The sequence below is a fragment of the Primulina eburnea genome, chromosome 11 (assembly GCF_022965805.1).
Source record: "Primulina eburnea isolate SZY01 chromosome 11, ASM2296580v1, whole genome shotgun sequence".
NCBI classification, from domain to species: Eukaryota; Viridiplantae; Streptophyta; class Magnoliopsida; order Lamiales; family Gesneriaceae; genus Primulina; species Primulina eburnea.
Window position 1 is genome coordinate 13,027,486 of NC_133111.1, and position 13,202 is coordinate 13,040,687.

A 13,202-nucleotide genomic window follows, 5' to 3' on the forward strand; every position below is an offset into this window, starting at 1 on the left:
TACCTCACACACTTGTCCACTGAAAAGAGTATGCTCGAATTCTCGAATTATGTACTCGAATTGATACAATGTATGCAGAAATTCATGTAAAATATGCCGAAATATATTGTTTTGGTACCAAAAATAGTGGCGTAAAAGACGATTGTTGGGTGGACTCGAATCGTCGTAAGGAAATTAATTCCCAACTCTCACCCATCAATTTGCCATAGGAGTTTGCATTTACCTCGTAGTAGTGTCCACTGAAAAGGTATGCTCGAATTCACGAATTATGTACTCGAATTATTACAATGTATGCTGAAAGTCATGTAAAATATGCCAAAATTTATTGTTTTTGTTCCAAAAATAGTGGCGTAAAAGACGATTGTTGGGTGGACTCGAATCTTCGTAAGGAAATAAATTCTCAACTCTCACCCATCAATTTGCCATAGGAGTTTGCATTTATCTCGTAGTAGTGTCCACTGAAAAGGTATGCTCGAATTCACGAATTATGTACTCGAACTATTACAATGTATGCTGAAATTCATGTAAAATATGCCGAAATATATTGTTTTTGTACCAAAAATAGTGGCGTAAAAGACGATTGTTGGGTGGACTCGAATCGTCGTAAGGAAATAAATTCCCAACTCTCACCCATCAATTTGCCATAGGAGTTTGCATTTACCTTGTAGTAGTGTCCACGGAAAAGAGTATGCTCGAATTCTCGAATTATTACAATGTATGCTGAAATTTATGTAAAATATGCCGAAATATATTGTTTTTGTATCAAAAATAGTGGCGTAAAAGACGATTGTTGGGTGGACTCGAATCGTCGTAAGGAAATAAATTCCCAACTCTCACCCATCAATTTGACATAGGATTTTGCATTTACCTCACACACTTGTCCACTGAAGAAAGTATGCTCGAATTCTCAAATTATGTACTCGGATTGATACAATGTATGCTGAAATTCATCTAAAATATACCGAAATATATTGTTTTTGTACCAAAAATAGTGGCGTAAAAGACGATTGTTGGGTGGACTCGAATCCTTCTAAGGAAATAAATTCCCAACTCTCACCCATCAATTGTCCATAGGAGTTTGCATTTATCTCGTATTAGTGTCCACTGAAAAAGTATGCTCCAATTATGCACTCGAATTGATACAATATATGCTGACATTCATATAAAATATGCTGAAATATAGTGTTTTTGTACTCAAATTCATACCATGTATGCTGAAATTCATACCATGTTTTTGTACTGAAATTCATACCAACAATCGTTCTCAAATTAATATCATGTACGCTGAAATTCATACCAAATAGGCTGAAATTTACCATTTTTTTTATCATAAATGGTGATGCAAAAACGATTATTGGGTGGACGAGATTCATTGGAAGGAAATAGATTCCCAACTCAAACCCATCAATTTGTCATGGCAGTTTTTATTTATCTCATCCTACTGTCATTCAGGATGTATGCTCGAATTAACCATATATGTACTCAAATTAATACAATAAGGCTGAAATACATACAAAATATGCTGAAATTTACCATTTGTGTACCATAAATGGCAGTCTGTATTTAAAATGATGTGCAGAAACGAGAATCGTGGTTTTAAACAACAAGCCATTGTTGGAACTTGGCAAAATAGCTTCAATGTAACTACAACTTCAATATTTAATTAAACATTCCTTCTTCCATGTAAAGTTACAAAATATCAAGAGAATATTATGTAAAGACCCGTATTTCGTATTCATAATTTTTGCAGAATTATTAAAAATTTTCAAAATAAATAAATAACTCGCCCAATTTATAAAATAAATATGTAAATAATATTAACTTTAAAATAACAGCGGAAGTCAACATTGTATTTCAAACAACAATCAAGTCTAGTGAGTTTAAAGACTCAACATGTATATATCGTGAATAACAAGTAAATATATCATAAAATCGCATGCCATGTAAAAATAAAGTGTCGTACAGCGTACGGTGAAAATCGTATCAGGAATAATTATAACTACGTGCATATCTGAAAATCATACGTAAAAGCTTTGCTCAATAGAGCTCTGTCATAACATATCATAATTTTCTGGTAGAGATAATGTCTCTAAGAAAGTGGCCCATAACATAGCGTAAGCGCCTGATCAGACTAAACCACAGTATACTGGACGGTAGAGATCAATCACAGCCCTTGGACTGGATGTCCATACCCATACATAATCATAAACCGGTCGTAAGTCACCGGACGAAGAGATCCTCGGTTGCGCCTACCGACTTCCAAACCCATAAACGTAAGGTGGCCACAAGACATATAGCATATATCTCAAAAATAAACATTTTATATTTTTATGCACGTGATATAATTATAACCTTATTTTTACCGGATGAGTTTGATCGCTCCCAGGCTTGCTGCGACTTACTACTAATATGTGACACATGCAATAAATCTTAACTTGACAAAATTTAACAATAGAACCAAAAACGAGACGATTAGAGCCAATAACTTGATTTTTAACCATGGCTTCGCACCAACTCGAACCAACATTATACCGACGTTTAACCATGATTAAAAATACCCCAAACATACTGAAAAATATGCATAATAACTGTAAAACACGAAAATAGGTGAAAGGAATCCAAAAACATAAAACACTCTTTTGAGAGTCATTTTGGCACCTTTCACCGTAAATTCTCGTACGACCTCTAAACTCGACCAAATAACGAACGGCCAAAAACAAGACTTTCCTAACTCATTAAGGTATTGTCCAGTCCAAGGCCATGGGCTAAAAGTCAACCAAGAACTCAAACCAACCTCAAAACCGAAGATGAAGTTGCTGTCAAACAAACCAGCAGTGGCAACTTGTGTGTTTGTGGTGTAAACTCTAAAATTTATTGACCAATGGCTTGAACCACCTCCCAAGGACTCTTACCAACATCCTAAGGCATGGCGTGGACCATGGCTATAGGCTTGGAGCCAACCATAATCAAATCCACACCCCAAAACCTAAACACACTCACACAGGAAATGGAAAAACCGAAATATGTTCTTGTGTTGTTGCTTAAAAGTTTTGAGGGAACCATGAACCAAAACTTGAAAGGACACCTTGGTCATGTCTTAGACATGTTAAGGGAGAGTTCTAACTATGTCTACAGCCCCTAGGACAGCCATGACTTGAACCCATCCATTAAACAACACAATGACAGAAACTTGACACAAAATCTGTCACTCCTTGAAATGTTTCTGTCATGACTTTATTCGAGATGTTTGGACTCAAACCAATGAACCAATGACACCCTAACATACTCTAAATTATTACTAGAAGCAGCCATGAAATCCTGGAATCGAGCAACACCCTTGTAATCAACAAGAACACACCAGACCGTGAAGTTGAAAACAAAGAAGCCGAATAATTCTGTACAGATTTTTTTCTTGGAAAGTTGCTGTCAATTTCGTGATTTTGCTTGAATCATGGTTATATCATGGTTTAAAATATCTATAGGACTTGATTGAAGAGAAAAGAAACAATATATATGTAAAGGCTCATATTTTGTATTCAAATATTTTAGCGGAATTATTAAAAATTTTCTAAATAAATAATTATCTGTAAAGGCCCGTATTTCGTATTCAAATATTTTAGCGGAATTATTAAAAATTTTCTAAATAAATAATTATCTTGCCTCATTTATAAAATAAACATGTAAATAATTTTAACTTTAAAATAACAGCGGAAGTAAATAAAATTTTCAAGCAACAATTTAAAAATAATCCAACGTAATCAAAAATTTAAAAATAATCCAACGTATTAAAACTGAGTTTGAATGATAAAGGATGCATAAACTAAAACATGAGGTCCTCGGGTTTACTACTGCTGTCACAAGATCGGTCACTGATCTCCGCCCGCGGTCTCGACCTCATCAATACCTACAACAATCAAGTCTAGTGAGTCTAAAGACTCACAATGTAAATATCATGAATGACAAGTAAATATATCATAAAATCGCATGCAACGTAAAAATAAAGTGTCGTAAAGCGTACGGTGAAAATCGTATCATGGATAATTATCACTACGTGCATATATGAAAATCATACGTAAAAGCTTTGATCAATAGAGCTCTGTCATAACATATCATAATTTTCTGGTAGAGATAATCTTTCTAAGCAAGTGGCCCATAACATAACGTAAGCGCCTGATCAGACTAAAATACAGTATACTGGGCGGTAGAGATCAATCACAGCCCTTGGAATGGATGTCCGTACCCATACATAATCATAACCGGTCGTAAGTCACCGGGCGGAGAGGTCCTCGGTTGCGCCTACCGACTTCCAAACCCATAAGCATAAGGTGGCCACAAGACATATAGCATATATCTCAAAAATAAACATTTTATATTTTTATGCACGTAATATAATTATAACCTTATTTTTATCGGATGAGTTGGATCGTTCCCAGGCTTGCTGTGACTTACCTCTAATATGTGACACATACAATAAATCTTAACTTGACAAAAACTTAACAATAGAACCAAAAATGAGACTATTAGGACCAACAACTTGATTTCTAATCATGGTATCGTACCAACCCGAACCAACATTAAACCGGCGTTTAACCATGATTAAAATACCCCAAATATATTGAAAATTGTGCATAATAACTGTAAAACACGAAAATGGGTGAAAGGAATCCAAAAACATAAAACACTCTTTCGAGAGTCATTTTGGCACCTTTCACCGTAAATTCTCTTATGACCTCTAAACTTGACCAAATCACAAATGGCCAAAAACATGACTTTCCTAACTCATTGAGGTACTGTCCAGTCCAAGGCCATGGGCTAAAATCCAACCTAGAACTCAAACCACCTCCAAAACCGAAGATGAAGGTTGCTGTCAAAAACTAGAAATTACAGCAGCAACTATGGTGTTTATATTGATCAATTTATGAAACTAATGACCATGGTGGCTCGCACCACCAACCAGAGACTCTTACCAACATCCTAAGGCATGGATTGGATCATGGCTAAGGGCTAAAAGCCAACCACAACCCAAGCAAATACCTAGGACAAATCACAGCTCCAACCCAAGAACACAAAATTCTGTACTATGATGTTTTGCACTAACTTGCTGTCTTGTATCATTTCCAGTGGTCCTATAATCGACCATGGCTCCATCTAGACATGATGAAGTGTTGTAGGAACCATGGCTATGGGCTAGAAGCCAACCATAATCCATACAACACAACCAAAACCGAAACCATACTCATACCAAAAATCAGAATTTTAAAACCGATGAGTACTTGTCATGTTTATGTAAAAATCTGAGGGATCTATGAAAAAGGCTTTGAAAAGAGGATTTGGTCACGTCCTAAACATGATAAAGAAGGGTTTTAACCATGGCTACAGCCCCTAGGACAGCCAGGATTTCGAACACCCCTCAAACAACTTAATGACAGAAAAATCGAACCAAATCTGTAGCTTGTGGAAATAGTTGCTGTCATGCTTTTGTTTGAAACGTTTGGACTCAAACCAATGAATCACTAACACCCTAACATACTGTAAATCATGCCTAGCAACAGCTGTGGGTGCCTGGAAAACGAGCCAACCTCCTGAACCACAAAGCAAGCCAAAAACCGTGAGACACAAAGAGGAAGTAAAATTCTGTGCAGAAAATTGTGTGGTTGTTGTCCAAATTTCGTGATGCTGCGTGAATCTTGATTATATATTGGTTTAAAAATATCTATAGGACTTGATTGAAGAGTCAAGAAACAATATATACATGCCTTGAATTTGTTTTGAACAAAACAAATCACTACGACAAATACGTGCGGCAGAGTCGGAGTTGGAACTTCTTCCTTATTTCTGCTGCTGCTGTTCGATTCTAAGTTGCTGGTTGTTCTGATGTTTTTCGAGCATGTGAGTGTAGGAAAGGTAAGGGATGAATGTGAATGATATAGGAGATGTTAAGTGAGTCTTGAATTGCATTTAGTTAGGAGTTACAAGTGGGAACTTGAAATGTTTCTTCACCCTTGCCATAGCTGTTCATATTTATTCATTCTTGCTGCTATTCACGATCTCATTAGCTTAATTCTGATATTTTCCAAAGGAGAGAGTGTGGATTTGCTGGATAATGAATATGAGTGTTATTAGGGTGTTAAAGGTGCCTTAAGGTGGGAGGTTACAAGTCAAGGAGTTAAATGAAATTTGAATTGCTTTTCCACCCTTAGCTGCCGATTCCTGTACACATTCTTGCTGCATGATTTCGTTCGGTTACTAGCATGATGGGTTAAGGAAGACTCTAGGTATAATATTGTGTTTGAATTCACTAATAACTAATGAATTAAAGGTGAGGAATTGTGTTCACCTTAAAGGCTAATGAGGTGATTTGAATGAGGTTTACTACAATTTTTTTGAATTGTCTTAACAAAATATTATTACTACCTCTTGCATGGTAAGCTAGTGTTTTAATTCTTGCATTTTAAATTCTTAAGGTTTAATACATTCCTTATATATATTTTTTTATGAATGACAATTTAATTTAGAATAGAACATTGCATGGCATACTTGACTTAAAATTTAAGTATTTAAATGTTATGTTTAATTTCTTGACTATATTATACCTAGATTAATTTATCCCACTTGTTTACATATTTTAATTTAAGCTTTAATTAAATATTGAACTAATAGGATTTATTTACTAACTTGACTCCAAGTAATTTAATAAATCCTAAAACATTCTTTTTCTTTAAATTAAATTATTCCTTGACTTAGATTAAATTTAGGAATATTTTTCTTATTATTAATCTTATTTCTAATTTCCAAACTTCGGTCCGTCCTCGCGTATTTAACTGAAAAGATAAAACTAAACTTTTGCATTTAAAATAAATAGTTATGACTTGTCAAATATCAAAATGAATTAGAACCTTCATATATATATATATATATATATATATATATATATAAATCATTTTTAAATTTAAATAGTAATAATTATGCTGGCTTATACGTAGTCTGATTTTCGGGTCGTTACAATATACATGTCTGGAATTTGTTTTGAAGAAAAACAAATCAAAACGACAATACAACGCGACGGGATCGGAGTTGGCTTATCCTTCTTGTTTCTGTTGTGTTTCTTTCGAATTCAGCAGCTTGTTCTTTCTGATATTTCGAATGTAAGGGTGTAGTTGATGTTAAGGATGAAGATGTATGATATAAGAGGTGTTAAAGGGGTCTTGAACTAGTGCATTTAGTTGGAGGTTACAACTCAAGAAGTTGTATTGATATGAATTGTTTTTCCTCCTCTAGTGTTGTTGTTCCTACCCTCTCCTCCTTGCTGCTAATTTACGATTTTTCTCAGATGTTTCCTACTGATTTTTCGAGCATATGAATGTAGGACATGTAGGTAAGGAAGAGGAGTGTTAATTATGGTGTTAAATGGTCCATAATATACATTAAAATGAGAGTTACAAGTGAAGGAGGTGAAGGGTTTTGAATTGTATCTTAATCCCCTTATTGCCGTTGGTTTGTTCCTTATTTCCTACTGCATTTACACGGTTTTGTTGTCTAATAGGTTGAGTAGAAATGAGGTATGTTATTGTATTTAAATTTACTACCCATTAGAGAATTAAAATGAGAAATGAATACCCCATGAATTGTAATTAGGAATGGTTTGAATGGAGAGTTATCCACCTTTGAATTATTTTAAATGTTGGACCCAAAATTATTATTACTAACTTGCATGGTATTTTATTGTTTAAATCTTGTATTTTAATTGCTTAAACTTTAGCACCCTCATTATATATTTTAGTGAATTTACACATTAAATTTTGGTTAGATTATTGCATGGCATTCATGACCTCAAATTTTAAATATTCAAATGCTATGATTAATTTCTTGAATATATTATACTTAGATTAATTTATCCACATTTGTTTACATATTTTAATTTAAGCTTTAATTAAATATTAACCTAAAGAACTTATTTACCAGCTTAGCTCTAATTAATTTATTAAATCCCAAGGATATTCTTTTTCTTTAAATTAAATTATTCTTTAATTTAAATTAAATTTAGGAATATTTTTCTTATCATTAATCTTATCTCTAATCTCCAAACTCCGGCTCGGCCTTGCGTGTTTATCCTGGAAGTTAAATCTAAACATCTATTTTTAAAATAAATGATAATGACTTAAAATTATTAAAATAATTCAAACGTTTCATATATTTATAAAAATTCATTTTTTTTATTTAAATAGTAGCAATTATGCATGGCTTATACGTAATCTGATTTTTCGGGTTCTACATATTATCTATTCAAAACACCCACAAGCTGTAGATACAAAATCAGAAGATAATATTATCTACTCAAAATACCAACGCAGCGATACGTGCTCATTTATCTTTACCGAACAATCCATTATCGTCAGATAGAATGGTTGCATCAATACGTGCTCTGAAACTGTTGATTGTACATACTTTTTCATAGTTCCAAGCTTCATCGTCATCACGAGCATAACACTCCGCCCACAAACATGTGTAAATACCACAATTCAAATCAGCACCTTGTTGTCGACAGAAAACGTGGTTCACATTTTTATCCATTTTGTAATTGAACATTATCCTCATATACCCAACTAAGAAAGTAGCCTAACAATAACAACAAAGAATCAGTCAATATGAACAACATGATCGTAATTAAATAACAATTTAAATATCAACTTACATAAGATCTTGCTGTTCCAAGTGACATGGATGTGTATATCGAGTTTCTAAATTCAAACTCTCTTTTCTCAGTTACGTATACAAGTAAGAACTAGTGATATTTAATGTTAATTGGGAACAACAAATATCTGCAACGATCCTTCAACTTTCTATCTAGTTGTTCTAATTTTCTCCTCGAATCATTTGTCAAATTTGATAAAAAAAAAATCACGATAGCCATCATCATTCAACTTCTGTTTTCTGTTCAATCTCTGTAACGCACCCAATACCTCATCCTAAGCATATAAAATAACAAATCATTACATTTACATTGAATATATAAGAACAAATTATTCACTCTATTTTTAATGTAAGAAAATACGAACCTGGACTGTCGTATCCATGCAGAATATTTCAAAACCATTTCTTACATTATACTCACTCACAATTTTCATATAGCAATCGATGATATTGCCTTTCAATGCATTACCAAAAAGCAAATCACAGAAATCAATGCCAAATATTTTGAATCTTTCTCCTTCCCACACGCTGCCACTAAAAAAACAAGATTATGGTTAAATATCATAAAAAGTAATAAACAAATATAAAAAATACTGTGAATTGTACCTTAATCTTTCCCCCGTAAGATAATTCATTATTACATTGCGCTCCTTCTCGGATACTTCTTCACAACCACAAAAATCTTCTCTACCCCTGAAATTTTTAAGGTTTAGCTCGTCTTTATCAGCTGATATCTTCTCGTCTTCTATGTTTGTGTCCCCCTATGGAACAACAATATTGAAACAAAATTTAAAATAAATGAAATAATTCTAAACAAACCATAACAGAAATCATAACAATTAATGTACATGATACCTCATCACTAAGTACAGTGTACTCTTTGCATTCTACAATAGCCTTTGTTTTGCGTCTTGGGGTGGAACTTGGAGGAGTGACAAACATGTCTGGCTTTCTCTTTTTCACACGATTAGTTCTTGTAAGTACATTCTTCACAATTGAAGATATAACATTACTAACTGTGTCATTTTGTGAGCCAGATACACAATTAACATCATTACTTTCATCTATTATCTCTCTCGAAGACTCCTCTGTGTGAACCTTATTTATTTCCACACCCACCTCAGTTAAACCAACAGCGTCGCCTTTAATCACATTTTGAACGACATCAACATCATGGAATCCATGGTATCCACCTAAATCGATGTCAAAATCTTCAAACGAAACATTCTTATCGTCTTTTTTTCCAACATTCACCTCACAATCTACCCGACCACCAACAACATTCTTTGTCACCATTCCATCAGATTGACAACACATTTGTTTAAGCATTTGAATCTCGTTGAATTGGTCTTCAACAAGTTTTTCCAATCTCTTAATTTTGCACATTGTTTCGGCATCCTTCATTTTATACGACACCTGAAAATTCAACACCTAAATAAATCAACACTGATTCTTTCACATCCTAAAATACATTTGGTGAATATATTTGTATACCTTTATATTTTCCTCCCTCTGATCGACTAGTTCCAATTCCTCACCAAATGGAATGATGTCAAACACCTTTCAGATATTAAAAAAAAAATTATCAACTTTGAAATACTCAAAAATTATCTGAAAACAAAATACCTTTGTACAAGTGATTCTTTTGAGCAAAGACTCCGCTTCTTCAACTTTTAACGAAATCTTGCTTTCACACCACTTGAACAAACGAGGATATGTACGCGGGGATCCAGATACTACTCCTAAGGAAGGAACTTTTTCGTACACCCAAGCCTACATAAATAATGATAAAATAAAAATTATGATACAAAATATTCATATAAAAGTTGTTACAAAAAATAATACAAACTCACCATCAATCCGACAACACAACCATCCAAGTATGTTTTCCTTCCAGATGCTCCTTCCGAATTAACAATATGTCCAGAAATTTTAACACATAGAAATCTATGCGCAGCGTCTCCCCATGAATATCCAAAGAAATTGGTCAAATCATCAATGTAAGAAAATACAAACCGCGGAGTCAAATAGGTACTCAACGGAAATACAATGCAATTAAACGCAAACAAGATAAACATTCTAACAAAATCATCCAAATGTGAGTCATCTTCTGATTCGGCCATTAACAACAGATTTTCAGAAATCGACTTCCTCGTGGCTTTGATAAGCTTCCCTGCAAAATAACGTGACAAAAAATCCGAATTTGTTCCGAGCTCTTGGTTTACAGGTTGGCCTCCATGAGGTAGACCAATGACGATAGAAAATTCGAATGATGTGAAAGGGATGACGATGCCTTTTCCAAAGACAAAAGACAGTGAGTCAATGTTGAAACTCCTTAATATGACATCAACTCGGGTACTGTAGATAGACAGTTTAGGCATCTTCAACCATTTACCAAAAGGAGTACCAATGATCCTTGCTCGTTGCCTCTCATTCAGTTTTGGTTCAAGTTTGTTTATGACTTTTCTAAAATAAGTAGAAGAACATCGTGACATTGCATCTTTTTTGCTCTGCATATGAGCATCATTTTCATCAACTTTTTTTTAATCATTTCAACATAAAAGACAAAAAGTAACAATATCAATATACAGAATTAAAAACAACATAAACTTATAAAATTAGTCTACATATTTTGTACCATAAAACTTAGTAAAATAAAAAACAAGGCAAACAAAAACAGAAACATTGACTTCTTATAAAAAAAGATGAAAAAACAAGGAGATGGTGGTACATGCTCGACAAAAATAATGGTTGTACAACTGACCAAAATAACTTATTTTGAAAATACAATCAAAGTTAATTTTGGAATTGAAATCATAATTGTATACTTGACCACATATTATTTCAAACAGTCAAATTACAACAAATACATATCACTAATTCTGTACATAACCATAGATTTTTTGCATCCCTTTTGGTTATTGTGACAAGAGGGAACCAACTAGACCATCCAAAATAATACAAAAAACCATCATACACGTACTTTTGTATTTGAAATTCACACCAAAGAAAGCCACTAAACTAGAAAAATAATCAATTAATAAAGGAAGGGAGAAAACTCCCCCAACAAAAATCAAACCATAGATTAATTTATGACATTACATTACGTAAATAACATATATTTTTTTAAAATATGAATCACTAATTTAGAGACATACCTGCAACAGTCGGCAAGAAGGATGATGAATGAGGCAACGAGGGCAAATTTCTTCACAGCAGTCCAAACAAAGAAAATTCTTCTCATTCTTACAAATCGACATAACACGCAAATGATTTTAAAAAAATTGGAAAAACTCACAGTTTTCCAAGATCAATGAAAATAACTTCTCCAATGAATAAACTACAAAAATCGACAACAAACGTTGTAAGATCCACAAAAAACCACAAAAACATGAAAAAATTTCGAAAATGAAAAATCGGAGAAACTCACTGTCTTTCTTGTGTGCCTTACTAATGATTCTCCGTCGTTGCTAGAAGACCCTTTCGGCCGATGGGTTTCTCCGATCAATGAAGAAAACGGCTGGGTTTTCTCAGACGAGGGTCGATTTCGTGGGTTGGGTGAAGGAGGATTTACGAACAGAGGAGAGAAAATAGAAAAGGAACAATGGAGAAGTACGGTTCCAAACAAATCCTAATAATAGAAGTCTGGAAATATTAGTTGGAAAAAAATTAAAGACAAATTTAATTAATAATTGATTTAGGGACTCAAAACAAAATAATATTGGATTTAGGGAGTGAAGTATATTATTTTATTAATTGAGGACTGAGCACACATTTTAAGTTTTCATGGGGTATTTTTCAACAATCCTCCCTTTAATTAATGTTTTGATTAAATTAGGTTTTAAATATTGTTTTTACTAAATTCAATTTTAATTGTTCCTAATTATATTGTTTTGATTAAAATGAGTTTTAATTATTGAGTAAGTGTGAGATCGTCTCACAGATCATAATCTGTAAGACGGGTCAACCCTATCCATATTCATAATAAAAAGTAATATTCTTAGTATAAAAAATTAATACTTTTCATAGGTGACCCAAATAAGAGATATGTCTCCTAAATATGATTTGAGACCGTTTTGCACAAATTTTTACTTTAATTGTTACGGCCAATAGAGAAATACATACCTACCTTTATTTCGAATTAATCTGTATGGGGAGTCATGGTTCCTCATTTCCCCATCCCCAACTTCGTGAAACTTGGCCTTTTCCCCCTGTAATTTGGCAACCCATTTCTTTTCTGTAATTTGGGAACCCATTTCCAAAGAAATTATCTCACTACACCAGAAATTCAAAAGCCCTAGGTTTGCGCCGCCGCCGACCAGACGTTTCTTGTAGGCGACGGTGATGGACGGTTGCGCCTCCTCGACGGATAGCTCCTCTCCGGCGTCAACGGCGATGACAACCTTCTCCATGAACTCAACATCTCCTCGTTAGCGCTCGGCGCTGCTCCGCAGCTTCGCCATGATACCGTTTCTCCTCGCGGGGGTGGAGCGCCATTGAGACCTAGGGCT

At 33.9% G+C, this 13,202-nt stretch overlaps 1 protein-coding gene across 3 annotated transcripts; it reads right to left on the bottom strand.

The window, feature by feature from the left end:
• Positions 1–8,343: 8,343 nt before the first annotated feature.
• LOC140805943 (uncharacterized) lies at positions 8,344–12,040 on the bottom strand. 3 transcript variants are annotated; one of them, XM_073162324.1, is made up of 9 exons: positions 11,990–12,013; positions 10,545–11,899; positions 10,318–10,464; positions 10,186–10,251; positions 9,547–10,107; positions 9,298–9,452; positions 9,057–9,225; positions 8,693–8,966; positions 8,344–8,616 (listed from the first exon to the last, which is right to left on the bottom strand). In XM_073162324.1, the coding sequence occupies exons 2-8, from the start codon at positions 11,205–11,207 to the stop codon at positions 8,871–8,873; spliced, it is 1,857 nt and encodes a 618-aa protein (XP_073018425.1). In that variant the 5' UTR covers positions 11,208–11,899; positions 11,990–12,013; the 3' UTR covers positions 8,344–8,616; positions 8,693–8,870. The 3 variants fall into 3 exon arrangements, with proteins under 3 accessions (XP_073018425.1, XP_073018424.1, XP_073018426.1); XM_073162323.1 differs by having other exon boundaries at positions 10,545–12,040; XM_073162325.1 differs by lacking the exon at positions 10,186–10,251 and having other exon boundaries at positions 10,545–12,040.
• Positions 12,041–13,202: the final 1,162 nt, after the last annotated feature.

Bases quoted from the DNA above. Each gene is read 5' to 3' on its own strand.
- LOC140805943 (XM_073162323.1), bottom strand. From the start codon at position 11,207: ATGCAGAGCAAAAAAGATGCAATGTCACGATGTTCTTCTACTTATTTT. The intron at 10,465-10,544 runs GTGAGTTTGTAT...TTATTTATGTAG, and splicing joins GTTGTGTTGTCGGATTGATG to GCTTGGGTGTACGAAAAAGT. The intron at 8,967-9,056 runs GTTCGTATTTTC...TTATATGCTTAG, and splicing joins GCATGGATACGACAGTCCAG to GATGAGGTATTGGGTGCGTT.